Below are 20,550 nucleotides of genomic sequence, written 5' to 3'. Positions count from 1 at the left end.
AGTGCATTTCAAGCGCTGCTTTCAAATTTAAATATTATTTACAATCTTTTACTGGGGAAATCAAAATGTGGGCATACAGAACAGAAGTACCTACTTTACTTACAATTTGTTCATCGATATAGTATGTACTTCATTAAATTTACATTCTTCGAGTAAACGTTATTTATGTATACTTCTATCTATGTTAATATAGAGGAAAATTTTTTTGGTCGTTTCTTGGTACCCTAAACTAATTGACTCCGAAACTGCAGAACCGATTTGAAAAATTCCTTCTCCCCGTTTTGGGAAGCTACACTTCTCAGTTGACACAATATATTTTATTCACGCGGATGAATCCGCGGAAAACAGCTGATGCACTAATAATCTTTCAGACGTATTGTGCATAAATTACTAAACCAAGTTCACAACCCACTGTGAATATCTGCTAAATTCCAAATACTATGACCTCTTAGAAATTAACGCAACATTGTACCTAAATAAGCTAGCTACTTTTGGAACTGTACACTCAAGGTAGGAACGGAGTAACTCGGAGACTGGTCACTTCTTCCGAGAATCATGAAGTGTCTGGTGAGAAGCAAACTACGACAATTGAATCAGATGATTAGTCTACAGCGTAGACTCTACTCTATAGAACTGATTCCATTCTTGCTAGTCTGATTATAGTCTGATCAGACAGAATGTAGGTATAGGAACAGCTCCATGTATAGACGATTTGATATACCTACCTACTTGCTTTCAAATCTTTTTTAAATCTAAAACTAAAATAATCTCACTTTCCTGTTATGAATCTGCATGTGGTAGGATCCGCTTTCCTAATTTTTCTTCTGCCCTGCGCTTTCTCATCGACGTCCAAAATAAGAAATACCGTGTCTCAATATAAACCTTATATTTTATGATGATGATGACTGATAATAATGCGTTAAAAAACTGTTAAAGTGCAGTTCGGACTTACTACAGTTGCTTCTTAAACTTAAAAAACTCCCAAGAACCTAGCTGCTGTTAAATGTTAAATCTAGCTGTTTTTGTAACCAGGTTACTAATCGCAGGTAAACTGACCATAGTGGGTTTGCCAGTGGTATAAAAACTCCTTAACTTACAGGTTCACCATCAGCCGGCAACTGGGACAACTTGGAGTTAGCTGACGAGATCATGGACGTGAACGAGACCAGGCTCGAAGACATGTCTCGGGCTGAAGTGCTCGGACATATACATGAGGTTAGTGAGTGACCTTTGTAAATCAAGAGGAATTTAATCGTTTTCCATGTCTTTTGCCAACTATGTTAGAGTTAGTTGGCTTCACGGTTACGGGAATGATCGGAACTGAAAGTCATGGAACAAGAAAATGTTCGTACCGTGATTTCAGGTACCATCGCATTGATTTGAAACGGAAAGTATCAGGGGGATAAAAGGGATATAGGTAATAAAGATATAAATATTAACATTTTGGAATTTTTCTAGTGGACTAAACTAACTGTACCTAGCATCCGCGTCCAAAGGGAACTACTTCTCAAATCCAGACAGAAATAGTTGTCAAGTTAATCTGACGTACATACACCATATTGCCGCCAAGTTTCCTTAAAATCAGTTCAGTAACCTTTTCTTGAAGAAGTTACAAGCATCAATCATACATGCAAACTTTCCTGTTTATAACAATTGTATGATATGACGTGATAACACCACGTTTAACCACAACTGCACTAAAATCTTGGAATCAATTTATTTTTTCTATAAAAAGCTAGCTATTGGGGCGCTCCGCCCTTCCGTGGAAGTCGTTGGGGAAATCGGCGGGTAGTTAAATAAATGGCGATCTAAATGGCACGGTGGGACTACTGTCTTCCGGGGTTTGAGCTTCACTTGGGGTCTTTTGTCACTGTATGGTGGTTGTGGTTCATTGATCAGTTAACTACTGTTAAGTTGCTTACTATGGGATGTATCACTGCATCCTTCTTACTGATATTATAAGTACAAAAGTTTGTGAGGATGTTTGTTATTCCTGAAGCAAAAACTACTGAATGGATTTTCATTGATCTTGGTAGTAATAATGTAGCTTATATATCTGAATAACATATAGGCCGCATATAGGATGAAACCGCGGGCGTAAGTTAGTAAGTAGGTAGATTTTTTTAATGAATAGTTAAGGTGGAGTAAATGCTTATTTTTGGTCTCTACAACATAAACCATTTGTTGGGCGAAGAATTAAAGCCAGAGAGAGTACATTTTTTTTATTTCTTCACCACTAATGTATTTTTTTTTATTGCAGTGCATTTCATCGTGTGTCATCAAACTGCGAGTGAAGAGACGGAGCGAGACCAAATTACGTGAGTAGTGTTATAACTAGTTATTATCTTAGAATTTTAAGAGCACAAACATCTTCGATTCTTAGCAGTAATAATGTCTGCCTGCGTTAGTTCTAAAAACTGAGAAACTGTTCTCAAAAAGATTTCTTATTCAATGTACATTAGGTATATATCTAAAAAACAGAGACAATATAGGGCCACTATAAAATTATCTTCCAGTATAATACCAATTCTGCATCGAGCGTTTTCATCTGGCCAAGCCTCTAGTTTCATTCATGAACTTAGTAGCTGATCAGAGCTTACCTACATGAAAAAGACTAGACTTGCAAGTTATCGAAAGAATCAATTACAATTTTTTTGGAGGCTTTTCATGACTTTATCAAAATTAATTCGACCAGTACATACCTGCCTACTTGTGGCAATAATCTGCAATAATCCCATTCAAAATCAACACAATCCACATAGCAACAGAGCAAATTCCTACCATCCACGAACAAATTCCCAGTACACATGCGGAATCCCCAACATATTCCCATATTCCCAGCCAGTGAACGCATGCACTAATTGTTGGTCTGCTAATTGCTGAACAGTGATACGGTTAGCTTCTCATTAAGAGAAGGTCTCGAGGATATGTGGAAAAGTATCCAGTTACTAGAAAAGTAAGGGAAAGGGGTTATCTGTTTGTTGTTTGTTTTGGCTGTAAATTAGCGTGGAATATAATTTCGATGGTTCTAGTAAATTGTGTGAAAAAAAGGGAGAGTAGTTTTTTTTAATATGTGCTGTTATATAATTTAAATTCCGCACGATGTCGTACTTTTTCAGTGTTTTATTTGTGTGTTAACAGTTTTCTCCTATTGTTAATGTGTGCCATTAAGGTTGAGCTTATAGACAAATTATGTGCGTTTTACCACAGGCCTCTTCAACTACCATCAAATATTTACCAAGTAGTAAATAAAACATTACAAATGCTATTGCATTATTAAACATCTTATAAAACATTTGAAGTATCGCGCTTCCGTAGCATTTCTGTTTAACAAAAATCCTAGGCATCTCCTATTTAAGTATATCAAGATAAGATGGCATCTTTAGAACCCTTAATAAAAAATATTCTTTAAATATTTTTAATACCTAGTGTTAATTCCGGTCGCTTCATTCAAGTATTCTTTATTTCATGGTAGTTTATATCTGTATCTTCTCACAACTGACTTTATTGTGGACATACCATGATGTAAATGATAAGTACCTACTTACATTTAATTAAACTCTGCTTACAGCTTAGAGACTCTAAGTTAATTATCAAGTCAGAAACCAGTCGCATAACCCATATATCAAAAGAAAAAGCCATCTAGAAAGCGAAACTACATTTCCTAATGTATGCTGTACCACGTTTGGTGCGATTGTACTGCTCTTTGCAGTAATATGATTACGGCCGGTCCGAATGGCTTCTGCAACTACACCAATATGCAACTTCAAACCCCAAACTTCACTAACAACCTTATTGTAACCCATTAAAGTTCAAACTCCCACACCTAATTAGTGACCGACAGCGAATAAGTTTCAGTACGTCATTCCACCGCCGGTATTGTGCTCGTAAAACAACGAATGTGTGTTATTATGACATGGTTCCACTGTCGTTATGTATTCGACTTTATGGGACTTTGTCACATTCAGTCGTGTAACTGTATTGCACAATCGTGGTTTTGAACGCGCTCGCCGCGTTTTCGCTCGGACATGGCAGCCTTTGAGGTTATATTTTTAGTGTTGCCATATTTAGAGAGACTGCTTTATTCAAGGGTACTCTTAACTGTCTAATCAAGCGATTTTGACGTCAGAGCGCTTTTTAGTGAATTGACACTTTTTGGTAAAAAGGGGGAAATGTGTGATACTTTTTATAAGCTTTAAATATTTTTAATTTAGTAGAAAAATGCCATTGCATTTCATATTCCAACAAGAATCATATTGGGGAAATCGATTTATTGTTTCCAATTGGAAACTGTACAAAATAATTTTTCAAATATTAGGAAAGCAAAGACGAAAACATAACTTATTAAGAAAAATAAATAAACAACATAGCCTACAGAAATTCTAAAAACTATATAATTCAAATAAACTCAAAAACATTCCAAATTCAAACAAAACATGACAGCTACAATTTTTTTAATCATCACCAACCATGACTCAACTGACATTACGGTAAAACTTGCCACAGTACAAGGCAACACGCCATACAGCCTAGAGTGAGAAAGAGCGTAACAGGTTTGCGAGTGCTCACGAACTACGTGTAGTGTTCACTTAAAACATCGTGAAATAATATTTAATAACAATCTCCTATTATGACCCGATACGTTTCCTTAAACAATAATGTGTCTTTAGTGTTCGTGTGTTACGAGTGACAGTTGCATCTAGGAGGTTCGAAAAGGTGAGTGAACTTACCGTTGTTAGGCTTTTGCCCTTTGCATCAGGAGTCTGGAGTGACCATCGCCGTCACCGATGGATGTATTCTGTGTTATATAGCCAGTGTTAAAATTCTTGTGCTACTTAACCCTTTTAAATGCAATAAACCTCTGGTTAAACTTAGTTAAAACCTTCTTCGATATGTTGGGGAGTTTGGAACGCAAGGCAGACAGATCCGGTCTTTATACCTGTATAGTTCTTTGCTTTTTTGTTGTCTCAACATCATGATATCAGGGTTAACGTCCACTGTAGGATGAAGAGCTTCTCGTACGTTTTTATCTTAATGCAGAACTAAATTGTGTAATGCAGTATACGTGACTCTACCTAGATCAGTCTTACTTACTCCTAGATATTTGCTAACTATTAAATTTCTAATGCTTCCTAGAATCTGAGAATATTAAGTTTACATAAGCCTCTACCATCTTTTACGATTCTAAGTGAAACTAGTGTTTTCATATCTTAGTCTATTTTATTATGAATTGAGAAATCCAATCTTTAATATGCAGTGTTTTATTTTATTTTTATATCAGCTGTTTGTATAAGATAAGATAAGATAAGATAAGATAAGATAAGATTCCTTTATTTATAAACATGAGTAAACATACATTAGCATGCAAGATCTTATAATATTAGGGTAGGTAACAGTCATGTTTGGCCTTTTAGGCATATAAATTTAGTAATTATACAATGGTAATGTCAGGTACAAGCAGTCAATTTTACTAGAAATGTGTGAGTAGTCATAATATGTCAGCTAAAGAATACAGTCAATAAAAATATAGATGAGTGGTTAGTTACAAATTGTCAGTTAGAAAATTATTAATGTCGTAGTAACACTTATCCGCTAATAAATCTCGCAATTTTATTTTAAACAGTTTAATATTTAAATCTTTATATGCCTGAGGTATTTTATTGTAAATAATTGGTGCCATACAGAAAATGCTTTTTCTCATTAAACTAGTTTTTGATGTGTGAAGGCGAAGTCTGTCTTTATCTCGTCTGTTACGCACTACGGTATCAGATAATCGTGGAAACAGCTCAGGATTTAATTTAACAAAAATGGCGGTTTCAAGAATATATAGACATGGTAACGTAAGTATTTTAAATCTTTTAAAGAAAGGCATACAGCTATCTGTTGTTTTTAAATTAAACATTGCTCGAATGCATCGCTTTTGTGCTTTAAATGCTACGTCCTTGTGTGATGAGTTTCCCCAAAACATAATTCCGTAGCGTAGTAGCGATGCCACTATCCCATAATAATAAGTTGGCTACAGGTTGATAACCCATTATCAAGTTCTATTGCAGTGCCCTATTAATAATTAAAATTACGTCTTCTGTGGTGACAAGTTAAAAAATACTAACACCTCTTTCGAATCGTGGCATATTTGGCGTAACTATGCTAATAGATTTAATCAATAATTACAAAGAATTTCATTGTCAACTTGTACACTAGGCAATATTTTTGCCATTAAGGTCGATTTTCGAAAATCAGCGCAGTCAATTTCATGTATAAATACCAATAGCAAAATACCATAACTCGCCACACCAAATAGCTCCTTATTCACTAAGATCTAGGTATAATGAGAATCTAAAATATCTTAGGTAAAGCGATTACCCAGCTTATGGATTTGTAAGTCTTTAACCTACTGCGGACGATCAATAAATGCTGTGAGGTCTTTGCTCTTTGCTCCTGCTTCCTCTTTGTGTAATCCAGCCACTTTACTTACTGTGTTTCCTACTATAAAGGATATTGCACCTGGTAAAACAACAAACTCTTTAAGGTCTTAAACCAAGAAGCAACTGAAGTGTTTTAGATGCGAAATGAATTATTGAGGTATTAAACTAGGCTCCAAGTGAACTATTTTGTGAACGAAATCAAGGGTTGAAATCGTTAACAAGTGAATAGTACGATTAATAAGACTAAAAATTGAAACCCTATATTCGTGTTTATAATCGTTTAAAACTGTGTTTGGTTACACGATTCTTTCAAATACACTAGTACCTACGTCTTCCATTCTTAGGCTAAGTGCCAGTGGATAGTGCCAGTTATGAGAATCATCATCACTTTTGGAACGATAAAATTGCATAGAACACTCTTTACTTGCCCTTTACAAATTTTCATTGATCCTAAAGCTGCCTGGCCGTTAGACTTTTTTATTGGACCGATAGTCGGGCCGATATTTTGTAGGATGTGTGCGTTGCACTCTTGTGCAACGAAAAAAGTATGATCTATTTTTCACCTACAAAAAATCCGTCACCGATTATGGGATATAAGCGAACGAACTCCTCAGTAAAAGGCTTCTCTCTGTTATTATATACCAGCCGTTCTCCCGCGGTTTTACCCACGTCCCGTGGTAACTACTGCCCGTACCGGGATAAAATATAGCCTATATTACTCGTGGATAATGTAGCTTTCGAATGGTGAAATTTTTAAAAACGGTCTAGTAGTTTTTGAGCCTATTCATTACAACCAAACAAACAAACAAACAAAGTTTTCCTCTTTATAATATTAGTATAGATGAAAAGAGTTTATAAACTATGGGTTTCAAATCCCTCTGTTTTTATTAGCTCTCTTATCTTAGCATCATCTGTAAAGGATATAATAATCGTTTAGAATGCAGCTCGTCTCGCTTTCTCTTTTGTAAAACTGAGGTTATCGTTTCCTTGTATAATTAGATAAATCTATACATCCGTTTTGTCATAATAACGTCAGAATTCCGCATCTAAATGGACAGATTAATCGCGGAAGATATAAAGTTAGTCTTATGACACCTATTATTCTAGAAGCATGCGTAAATACTAGAGTTACATCGTCTAGTTTTTACCCGACTTCCTCAAAAAGGAGGAGGTTATGATGTTCAAGTTCAAAAACTGCAAAAAAGTCATTTAATAGACTAAAGAATTTGGTAATGGCCCCGAGCAGTGTTGCATCATTAAAAAACTGCACTGATAAGAGTAGTAGAATCTCTTTAAATAGTTTGGCTATTAAAAAGTAATTACCTACCTCTTTGGTCGTGTACGTTAAGGTATGTATTTGTTTTGATTATACGTAAATAGTTTACGTGACTACTTCGTAGAAGTTTACAAGAATTTGTTGATTATTTATTTTTTTCCATATGCGAGAATTTTAATGCCGCCAATAGCTACTTACTCGTAATATGAATCAGTATGTTTTCTTAGAAAAGAGTAGGTCATATAGGTATTTCGTAACTTGTTGTTAAAAAAGTTAAATGATGAAAAAAAATTATCATTTACATTATTCCCCTCCCCTTATCCCAATATTTGTATCAATTTGTGGTCCCGTTTTCTTCTTCCATACCTTCCTATCTAACATCGTCTATCAAGTAACACTACTCAGATTCCAAAAATTGGAGGATGGACTTCTTAATATGGCTCAGTCTTATAAATGTCATAATCATCAATATTTATCAAAATATGGAGCGATTACTAAATGATGTAATAGACGGTTTGCCAACTAATAGCAAAATGCACTCAGTTCAGAGTCCATCTACCTTTAACTCAAATAGTCGACGACTTAATTCTCGAGAAATAAGTTTTACATAGCAATTTTAAACAAGAAGTTCACTATCATAATGTCTAAATACGGCTATTAATAATTACGATCCTTTTCATAAAAATCTTGAATTAAGCTGCTCACAAAATAATGGTTCATACTCGTCAACTGCATTTACTTATTGTTTATTTTTTACTTGTCATATAACTTCACTTCATACCATACTCTTGTACCCTTTTCTTTATACACATTCAGCAATTTCACAACGTAAGTGAAAATTAGAAATAATCTCTCCGGAGAAAGACGGTATTATACCTCATAATATAACTTATATTTATTCACTTTGATTATAATAAATTCAATAACTTCCATTGTTTATGATCCAGTGGACTGACAGTTAAAGTTTGATTTCTATGATGAGATAAACAAAGTCTGCAAGTTCGTCTCTATGCATTTTACTTTCGGCGGCAAATGCATCCGGAAATAAAGTTAAGTTCTTGTCAAATAACTTTTCCTCTATCATATCTTTTTTGTTTATTTTGATTATCAGAGATTCTAAAGTATTATTTGTAAGGTACTCTCTACTATTGGATGGTATTTTTTTGAATTTAACGAGCATATAGTCCTAAGATAACTCTTCCTTCTTGACGATCAATCTTGAAGATTTTCTAATTTCTTGAAGTTTTTAAACTCTCGTTATTATTTCTGAAGCATTCCTAAACAAAAAACGATCAGTGCTTTTCCAACTGACCTAAATAAAATGACCAATCGCACATTCCGTAATCAAAAACAAAACACTAGCAACAAAATTAACTACTTCCTCATTCTTCAAATTAAAAGGTATAATTAGTGGTACAACATTATGAGTGGCAGATTCTCCAAGGAGATCTTCCTTGCAAACAATTGGCTTGCAAAAAACCCGCTGGCCTTCGTGAACAAGCATTAAACTCTGTTGCTTATGCGATATGAATATCAGCATAGTTTGTATAGACTTCTGGAATATCTGAGGCTGGTTATGAAGTAAGTTTTCAGTCTCATCTAAATTATTTCTTGTGGTCTTCTTCCCTAAAGTTTAGGCTGTCTTTAAACCTCACATACAAACAGGTTTAGGTGTAGTCCAGTAAATACTGGACCAATTCAATAGGAAGCTCGATTTGTTTTGGTCCATTTCTCAGGATTTTTCGAGGATTGATGATTGATCTTGATTCATTTTATTGTTGACCATGTGAAATGGTAAGTCTGACTACCTAATCTCACTTATTAAGGTACAGTCTTCAGGACCACTCTTCCTTAAATAAGGTACCTATCCACACAGCTATCCATTCACCATAAACAAAAACCATACTCAAAAAACAAGTGAACACGTATTTTTGCACAAATCGTGCCTAAGCACACTGATTGATGCACTGATAATGTGTGACGTCACAAACCGCGTGTGTCGTGAGGACTTCATATATCATTCGTAATAGCTGGTGCAGTCTTTACCAGTGTTATATCGTCAATTATCATCTTAATGTGGTCATCATCATTGGTGTCTTTTTTTTCTGATGAGGATCTTTTTTTCGTTTCAAAGAGAATATTCTGTAGCGTTCATTCAAGAGTATGGCATGTATGAATTAGATGTTGTCCATGATTTTGTTATTATTTGGTTATTATCCTATGTTTTTCTCAGGGATCAACATAAGGATCATTGTAAATATAAATATAGAGATACGATCATCACAGTGAAAGCGTAAGGTAATGAAAGAATAAAGAGTTATAGTAGGTAAGGACAAATACAGTAGGTATACAAATGTAATATAATAAACAATGTTAGAACAGTTGTATGATCTAACTAAATCAATACATTTCTTCAAGCTATGAGTAAGTTATGGCAAACTGTCAACTTGTCTGTTTTCAATAGACAATAATTTATCGCGAGATGAACACGTGTGGATGACAAGGAGAATTTAATGTTCTAACGCTAACAATAAAGTAAGCAAGAGGTCGTAGATGTGTTTGGTTTAAATGATAGTTAACTGAGATCCAAGAAAAGGATAGAATTATAGTATATAATACTTTAACCATCTTCAAACCTCATCAGCTTTGTCAGACATTGGATGGATACTTTCAAGAAAAGAGTGAATGTACTGTTTCTTATCAGACCAAATCCACTATTTATTACAGAAAATTTTTCACATTACTATTGCTACCAATGCTAGCTGTCTATAACTTCAGGGTGGGCCATTCATAATACAGAACACACTGAAAATACATTATATTGAAATCTTAAAAATGGTTTAAGAGTTACGCTATTTTAATAACCACTTACTAGTTACCTAAGTAGGTATGTTTTTATTGTCTCATAAAGCCGAGTCCATCCCTTTGGCACTCTGCCATCATTCTAGCTTAGCTTACCTAAGAACCAATGTATATGACAAACAAACAGATACCTGTATCGTAAATTGCAGATAAGCATCCCAGTGGCAATCATTAGTCATGTTGTATCAGGTATTCTATGCATCACGTTTAGCAATAGTTCACATAACTATGTAGTAATCATTGGCGCTATTTTATTCTCACTGCTTATATCTTATACAGAGGTTTTAAATGTTATGTATTTAAGAGCTAATTAGCTAATAATAACTAGTAGTCTGTTTATTTTTATTCTGTTAGTTTTTTCTTATGAATAACGTAAAATAATAGAGCACATTTTCAATGTAAATATCAATACTAGAAGCCTTGAGTTTAAGAGAGATATTTTTGATTTGCTGATGGCAATATAAATAATTAGTTTTTTAGGTAAGTATATTAAGTTACAGTCAAATTGCGATTTTGCTGTTATGTGTCTTCAAGTATTTTCGTTACTTTTAATGCACTCGGAAAAACTGACGATATTATTCTAGAATTATTTCCTCACCTATCTCTATTTCAAGCCGACTTCCCACTTTACGACTAGTATTATTTTGTGACATTACCCGGATTTTCTGGCTTAGGGTGTTCTCAAAATACGGTCTTTATCCACTTGGTGTTACTTAGGATTTATGCCTTGACAATTTAGAAATGGTACTAGGTACAGTTTATTTTATACAGAATTTCAGTAAGTTTACCTTATGTTGACGCTTATTCAGTAAAATAATACTCATTTTGAGTTTATGGTTCAATTTTGGATTTCCTAAAGATAAATGTGAGAATGACGCAAGTAACAGGTTCTATAAGGATGTGAAAATGTTGTACCTATAATGGAATTTCCAAAACCTACATATTTGTTTTTGTTGCCAATTACAAAGGTATGATTTTCTTCATTATCTTTTTAGCAAAAATACAGTATTTAGGTACTCCTTAACTAATGTTAATATCGGCATCTGGTCAAATGACCTTATTTTAATTGATTCTGTCTTATCGCTTGTGGTTCCTTTTTCTCAATTTATTTTGACTTATCTATAGGTCAGTACCACACCTTTTCCAAATTGCCAAACATTCAACGTCATACGCTCCGTAATCAAAGAGCGCAAAGATCTACACTGAGTATTATTTAAACATATTGTCTTAAGAACAATGACGGCTCGAGTAACGGTTACCAATCTTTGTAATGACAATAGTGGAGTACTGAAGGTTACATAAAAGTTAGAGGCAGAAGTTCCACTGGGTTATGTAGCGCGAGATATGATGATGGTGAAAAATCGAAAACTGCTTTGGCTGGGAAGGCCTACGTGTCAAGCAGAATACGCGTTTCTTGCTTTCTTAATGAAGATAAATTAGAACAGTAGGAGAATGCGTTAAGTTAAAGTGGCTTCCTTTAGTTTTTTGAGGCTTTAGCGGTGAATGCACCTTTTTCTTTGAAAATAATCTTACCTAACCATACTTTTGCATTGCTTATTTTTTACTCAGTCACTTTTAAATAGTTATTTATTACACGAGCTGTATCTTCCCTAAGATTCAAGATATGTCCATATAAAATATTGCCAAAACCTAAAATATTTACTTACATACGTTGACACTCTTGGCGTTCATTATTTTACTAGCCAAGTATTGTCTGTAGTAGGCCTTCTGACAATACAATCTAATGCGTATCATGTAGGTACGGTTCTGACGAGCGGCATCAGAACTGCCGTTACGTCAGAATGTCTGCCGATTATTGTCACTATGTGTGCTGTGTGGGTTTCACTATTGTCTAGCATTTTGGGTGGGACGAGTTAGGGCGCGAGTGAGATATGCTAAGGTTATTACGCTTTTTTGTCGATCCATCATTAAAGAACCATCATTTCTTTAAGGATTAAATACCTTAAATAGGATATACCTACATATTTCCAATTTAGAAAGTACAACTTTTCCTAAAAAGCCTGTAATAGAAGAATTACTTAATCAAGCATTTGCTTTATAAGTATCAAATTAATTCTTCTAAAACATATGAGTCGACGAATATTCATATAAAATATGTACATGTTAAAATATGTATTGAATGCGCTTATTCAACACACAATCAGCAAAACGCCCATCACTGCAGTTTTGTTGATGAAATCATTAATAATATTTCTTAACAATCTTAAGTGATCGCCAATACCGTATATTGAGTTGGTCGGATTTCTAAGAATTGAGGTACCAACGATACCTGTTAAAATGGAAACTAATTCGTGGGATTAATAAATGTTTTCGTCAACATATTTTTAATGTGTTTCAATATTAATTTGGGTCTGAATGAATCAGAATTGAGATATTTTTGATTTCTAAAGAAGGGTAAAGCTAGGTGACATTATATCTACATTTACCTAACACTACTCGACGATTTGACTGTTGGTTTTTGGTGTTTATGAGTACCCAAAAACTGTCAATCCTGCTTTAAATTCCGTTAATTTAATATTGCAAAGAGATGAAGGATTTAAAAATAAAGCACTATCTCTTTTTATAAAAAAAATGACTTCATTCCCATTTATAGGTTCCTACTGTTCTTTCATTTTACGGCCAATTCTTTCTATTACCCCTTTATCATCATATCCTACTTAGGCAATGTTTGTCCACTTGGACGAAAGCCAAGCCTTCCTGCCTAGACTATATTCTTAGCTTCAGATATTTCACGAACCCTTAACAAAGACAAATCCTATAAATAGCTGAATCAGTTCTTAAAACTAATTCTGTATTTGCACAAATATCTAAATACTAGTGCCTTTTGAATGAAAATATAGATTTTGTTTTGAGTGTACCAATACCTATGCCCGATTCCTAAAAACACTATTTATTTGCTACTGGTATTTTCCCCTTCAGCCTTTTGTTGAAACGATGAATAGGTGCCTATGTTTGTACACTGCCAATCACTGGTTAATTAGAATTACTTACTAATTACTACAGTTAATCAATGATGAGCCAATTATAAGGTTTTTATACAATGTTCGCAACAAATTCTTTTATATTGCGGTCTTTTGTAAATGGTATGTGCATGTGCAATGCTAGGCTATTTTGTCATGCTATGGTCAATTCAGAAATATTGGATAAAAGGAGTCATAATCTTTTATTCAGCCATCATCAAGATCAATTATTATCAATCTACTACTATCTTCCTCTGGTGCGGCTAATGACATTATTGCTATAGATCCTTCTTTTAGTTTATCTGTCTTTAATATTCTAAAACTTTATCTAAAAAACCTATTTGATGAGTATGACTTTTAATCGATGTTTTATTAATGACTACTTGTCTATTACGTAACTTTCAGACTACCGGCATGACACATTTGTCTTAAGCACGCGTAGACTCAATTCTATCGAACTATTGCATCAATTGTTTGAAATGACATAATACTATCAGACATCAAACCCGCCGTCCTGAGCTTTATAATCCTTCAATCACTCCGGATTTGTTTGTCAATTCATTGTAGACACGACTAATCGCATCTAGCTGCGACAAGTCTTACGCAGTTGCGACAGCTGTGTGACTCAGCCGTCGGTCTTACCTAATAGACGCACGTAGGTATTTAAAATAATTGATATTATCACGTCTGCAACTATTCTAAGTAGAGGTTTTTAGTAAAAATGTTCAGATTTATATCTGTGTGTGCACGCAAGTTTGTACTATCTGATTTGAAATAACTTTCCATGTAAATCCACTTTATCTTTGTAATTCTGAAATGATCTTGGAATTTTTGATGAAGCATTTCATTTACATGCATAGATTGGAATAACTTAGTATTTTTTATCAAGACTAAAAATAAAATCTTTAAAAATAGGTCTAAAACTGGAAGTGTGCAATCATTAGTTGTAAAAAGAGTATAAGGAGTGCATCAGGTGCAGTTACTGCATTTCCCATTAAGACAAGGAACATATGACATACAGATACATATAACTTGAACTATATAGAAACCAACGCGGCAACGGCAAAAAGTCTTATTAAAAGTATACATCAATTAATTTATATCTATAAATAAGCATAACTAAGTTTTACTAAAGACTTTAGTCCCCCAAAATACTTAAGTGTGCGAATCGGGGAACATCTGCGGCCAACTAAATAATAATACCTCTGTCCAAACAATAACAGAACTAAACATAGCATCTTCGTCCAACTTCATAATAATAATCTTTCTCCCCAACAAGCTTTTATTCCCTAAGGAGTCCCACTAGTTTTTCCTGACAGCATGTCAACCAAAGATTTGTCAGTTCTGGTAATGACTCCGTAAGTTAGTGCTTAGTTAGTAACTTAATATTTGATAGTAATGGCAGTTTTCTGGGAATACGATTCCCGCAGACCATGTGAGTTGGGAAAAGAAAGAAAAGTTTCTTAGGAGTTGGTGGGCCGATGTCTGTGAGTATTTAATTAACTGATTGATTAATAGTGAAGGGAGGTTTGGAATCTTATGAAAATCTCTACACACGTATAAAAAGATGTAAAATTTTGAGCGTCGCAGATCTAATTGAAAACTTGCAAATATGACAATCCCTTGAAAAATCATGCGGCACTAAGTATAAAAACAATACGGTAGGCATTGTAAACTTTAATTTTCAAGTTTCTTGGTTGTGGACGTTTGAAAGGCAGTTTCTTCTCGTAAAACTTTGGAACTCATATGCATCTCGTAAGGATGGAAGCAGACCCCAGACATAGTTGGTAAAGGCTAGACAGATACTTACTGATTCTTTATAGTTATGTAGGTACTTATTATGCTTCATAATCAAGCGGAGATATATTATGTGGTGTTTACCATGACGGTTATCACAAGCGCCTTGATATTGATTCGTTCAATGTCCGTCGCTGAGTAAATTCCAGCGTTATGTAATAATTTCATTAGCATAATGTGTATGTTATTCTGATCTACATAACCTGTAGTAATATCCTGTCACACTAATATATGTATAGCTTCTCCTTACGTAGATAGAGTTATCTGCTCATTCCTAAATATGTCATATATCAACGAACACATCAAAATGTTACGAAAAAAAAAAACATAAGGTACTCTTAAAATCCTCTATTTCAAAGTATGTTACAGTTTGGACGTAATCCACTCCAGAAATGAATAGGTATTTATCCAATCAAATCTTCTACAATATTTACGTTACGTAGCAGGGTCTAGCCTAAATTCTCAGACCGCCTAGTTCCCAAGACAGCATCCTTCATAACTCTATATTTATTGAAACAATGAAAAAACTCGATTCCACATTACATTAAGAACATCCCCAAGCAACTTTGACCCTTATTCACACAAGCATAACCATCAGATTCCCACAAAACATCACTAATGATGATGTATCACCTATCTTTGACATCAGAAAGCGACCACCACTTTTGGTGTACAAAAATAAATCTTAGCGCTAGACAAATAGGGTTGAAAATCAATTGTTGGTGAAACACAAGTTGGTCACTTAGTACTCTGCTAAGTACGGAACCAGTTTTTAATATACATTCCAGTGCAAACGGACTGAACGGTACTTATAATGTGTACTTATGTTTGTGGTCTAAGCTTTGAGGTCTAGTTCGAACAAGGACGATGGGAAACAAGTAATTGTATGGTCACCATAATACTCTGTTTTTACATGCTCTGTTTGTCTGTTAGGATTGAAAAAGCTTTTCAAAACGCTGTCTAGTTGTTTAACAGACCTTCTCGCATTCTGCACCAAGATTAAACAGTGTTGCCATCCTCAAAATTTTAGCAATCGGCATACAAATCATATAAATTATATCATTATTTTTTCGTGTCTTTTCTTTATATAAAGAGAGTTTCGAATATTTTTCCCTTTTATTTATTTACGGATGTAGGTTTCATTTTACAAGTGCTTTAGGTATCTAAATAAGTTAAAACCTAGACACAAATTCAGCGAAACCCCCTTTCTTAAAAGTCGTCAAAATTCCGCTTCTCACTACGGTTTGTCTACTTAATAATACGGTTTATACATATAATTTCCTACAAAACATAATCAGAGCTTGACACTTCTAAAATTGTTCTATAACGTTAAAAAGCAGTTGTAAGTAAATTTGGAGACAGTTGGAGCCATTTCACACACACTTAACAACGGTAAATGGAGGCATTTGATAACATCCGAGCAGGAATGTCTATTTCTGTAGATATTATGAGATTTTACGCGTCTTACTGGACTTCTAATCTATAGTTTATCTGAGAAAGTGAGTAATAAGGAAGTTTTCAATTGTTGATTTGATAGAAGTAATTTCAGTTACTACTTATTTAGGGCTGCAGGATTGCTCGAAAGTATCGCAATTATTTCGAGAGAGAAGAAATAAATATGTTTTTAGGCAGAATTAGACTGAAACTCCTTTCCGCTGCACCGATACGACGCCAGCAAGCTGTTAGAGAAGTGATGTTTTCTTTTCACATTGAAACTTTTCAGTCGGTCTGATACCTGCTAAGTACCTGATCTTTGTAATTTGCGTACTACCATTCTGATTTTGTAGCCCAAAAACTGTCGGCCGGCTAAAAGTTCTTAATCAAACATTTTATTGTTACGTTTATGTGGACGTCTCGCATGGCTGATTCCTCCAAAAGCACAAACTCAAGGAACTTAAAATAACCTTTGAAAATTTTCGCGTTCTAACATCAAAATGTAGGCACATTTTTCACTTTTATGACCATACTCGCGTTTCTAGGTACTTTCTTGACGGCATGGTAAATAAGTTACCTACCCCCGGGGTGCAGTAGCTCATTTGTATGGGGTTACTTTACAGGGGGTGATTGTACGTGCTTTTTTGGGGGTGTTACATACATTTGTTCTTAGGAAAGTGGCGAAAGCTTCTTTCTAAAGGTTAAACTACTAGCACTTGACGATTCCACATCGCATATCGCATCGAATTTGTTCGCTTTTTACAATTCTTCTCCACTTCATCTTCCCATTACGAGTGCAGCGAGGATGTGTCTGACTTTCACTAACTTGTACCTACCTCTATTCCTTCTCTAGCCCTTTTTGCCCTTCCACACGGCAGTCTAGTTTATTGCAAGATCCCGTTTGATGGCGAATATGTTTATATGTGATAGCGTTCACACGATCATCCTGCATGCGGGATCCAGTAAAAAACCGATCCCGTCGAAATGTGCCATTCCTTTTTCTATCTTTCCCCGCGGTGCATAAAACAACATAGTGTCCTACGCCTAAACAAACTTCTCAGATCCTCTTAATATATTCGCAGCTACAATGGCTGACTCATCCGAAACCTACTCGATTGCCAGCTGAATATTAATTGCGCCATCGGCACGCGAATTGTTTCAATCGATTATATCGATTACAATGCACGTGGCTATCGAGCTATCGAGTATTTTAATCGAATTGCCATTCGATATTTTGTGTAAATTGATATGTTTTGATGGATGATGATTTATTTTTTGTAGGCGATGGGAATTAAAAGGAAAAAAATACATTATTTTAGGCAATTTGTGTTAACGCAATTTGTTTCTTGAGTTACTAAGGCCTAGTTTTTTATTCAGTTGAACTGTTAATCATTTGAGTATGATTAAGCTGGATGCAATGGTTTTCACATATGTTTTTGGTACAGTATCTAGTTAAGGTAATATAACATGTTAATCGTTTCTCCGATTTTTAAAGTTATCATTATGTTACCTTACAACATATCGATTTTAGCGTATCTGTGATTCTGCTAACCACTAGAAACCACTAGGTATCTTGTTATATTAATAGGATTTCAATATTGATGCAAAATTACATACACGTGTAGGATATTATGAATAAATCTCACGTAAACGAAGAACATCTTATTTTATAGTAGGTATTAACTTTACAATTTCAATATTGACTTGAAAGAAACTAAGAAAATGACGATTTTGTCCTATTAAAATGTTTGGTTACGGAATTGTGTCCGATTCAGTGATGCGAAGTTGATAGGATAGCCATTGATGTCTGTTTGTTTGTCACTGCAGTGTATTTTAATAAGGATTAGTATATAAAACGGCTTAATGAAGTAGGTAAGCTCATAATCCAATCTATTGGACGTTGTGCGGCTGCATATAGTTAGTTAGGTGTTAGGTACGCACATTGTTGCGGACGCGGCTAAAATTCGAATAGAAAAAAGTCTGAATTATTTAGGAATTGCTCACCCTAGTCAATTGTCTATATTTATGAGACAGTGTAAAGGTAATTGAGCAAAAAAAATTGAAAGTTTAATTCGGACCTTATGAACATGGTCCCCACAGCACACAAAAATATATTTTCTAAAATTAATATTGTTTCTTGTTGTCCACAGTATCAGATATCGGGCACAACATAATCCAGGATGCATTCCTCATTGCCGTGGAGGAGCAGGCGCGGCAGCGCTTGCAGCGGCTGTCAGCGCTCAAGCGGATCACGCCGGTCGACATGTCCAAGCTGTCTGTAGAGGTAAGCACAATATTACGAGCGTGTGACGTCACTAGGATGCATTCCTCATTGCCGTGGAGGAGCAGGCGCGGCAGCGCTTGCAGCGGCTGTCAGCGCTCAAGCGGATCACGCCGGTCGACATGTCCAAGCTGTCTGTAGAGGTAAGCATTTATATCACAAACTAAAAGAGGATGATAGGCTGCTAATACAAGACAATTTCATAAGTTAAAATCTAAAAAACAAGTGCATAAGTAATCATCATAAGCCTTTATAGTTTTGGTTTACTTTTTAAGGGTCCTCTCCCAAACTGCTAAATCGGCCTATTGTAAGTCTTAAGGGATAACAGATTAACCAAAAGACTGCCACGGTCCTGCAAGGGGTATTAAAAGACTTTGGAACACGTAGAACTTCATACAGTACAAAACTCTCGAACATTACCTCTATAGCACTGAACTAACGGGCAGGTAACACTATTGTAACAAAACCTATCACAGCTCACAATCACAATCGCTGTTTGCAACAACTGTCAGATCGTCGCTCGTACACAGGACATGTTCGAACTGTCAACAGGAGTGCGACAGTAACATGTTAGTCATATTAATGGAGTTGTCTTGTTTATTTGCGTTGTATATGTTACCTATTATGTAAGCGTACATAGTTGGTTACTCAAGGTGGTGATGTACGGGGCATAGATGAACGCGATATATTGCGGGAAGGTTTGGAAGTGCGTTATGGAATCGTAAACAGCTATGAGCTTGCACCCTTAGTTAAACTTGAATAACTATTGAGTTTTGTCGTGGAACCAGAATTGATATCGATAAAATAATAATCTTGTGCATTTTGCGTGAAACATCTAGGTAATGTATAGGCGCTTGGGGTGTAAGGCCGAATGCCGTAGGCGTCGTGTTTTGTTTTGATCTTCAATCATGAATAAGCTGTTCCAGCCGTGTTCCAAGGGAACTACTTACCGCACCCAGATAAAAAACATGAATGTTCTTCCTCAGGTTTTAGTATCTGAGTGACTACATTTAGGTAAATCGGTTCAGTAATTTTGATGTGACCATAGAGAGTTACTTTCGCGTGCTTAATATTACGAAGGTTTTGAATTAGGGCCAAAAATTTTCAAAATCAAAGTTGTAGAATATTCTCACCAGTACATAGTGTAGTCACATACACTACTTACCCTGACACCACAAGAGACAGTCTCCCAATTACAAACACGTCAGGACAATACAAGCTAGTTCCCGTCAGATCCTTGACGAAGGCACTCCACTAGCCCGAGTTACTTGCAGCATACACTACATAATGAAGACTACAATACATTGGCTTCACAACCAGTGCGAGAGAGAGAGCTTGCATTCACTAGCCTCACGGAGTAAGGAAAGAGCGGAGATGCCATAATGCGGCTGCGGGATTGTTCGAAAGTGTAATGGGTCTTGGTTAGGGTTGCCAGATTCACGTATTACGATTCCGGGACAATTTGAGGATTACGAAAAAAATATGAAAAATTAG

At 35.2% G+C, this 20,550-nt stretch overlaps 1 protein-coding gene across 4 annotated transcripts in view; it reads left to right on the top strand.

The window, feature by feature from the left end:
- Nucleotides 1-4,547: 4,547 nt before the first annotated feature.
- Nucleotides 4,548-20,550, top strand: part of LOC124636212 (protein PALS1) — a 136,859-nt gene continuing 120,856 nt past the window's right edge. For 2 of the 4 annotated variants that reach the window (XM_047172167.1, XM_047172166.1), the window contains exon 1: nucleotides 18,927-19,059. In XM_047172167.1, coding sequence (XP_047028123.1) covers nucleotides 19,039-19,059 — 21 coding nt within the window. In that variant the 5' untranslated portion in view covers nucleotides 18,927-19,038. Of the gene's footprint in view, nucleotides 4,717-18,925; nucleotides 19,060-19,084; nucleotides 19,200-20,550 lie in introns of those variants that run through there. The other 2 variants (XM_047172168.1, XM_047172169.1) reach the window with 2 other exon arrangements.

Source organism: Helicoverpa zea, chromosome 14 (genome assembly GCF_022581195.2).
Source record: "Helicoverpa zea isolate HzStark_Cry1AcR chromosome 14, ilHelZeax1.1, whole genome shotgun sequence".
In the NCBI taxonomy this organism is placed as follows: Eukaryota; Metazoa; Arthropoda; class Insecta; order Lepidoptera; family Noctuidae; genus Helicoverpa; species Helicoverpa zea.
The sequence above is the reverse complement of the archived record's forward strand: the minus strand, read 5'-3'. Positions and strand labels throughout refer to the sequence as shown.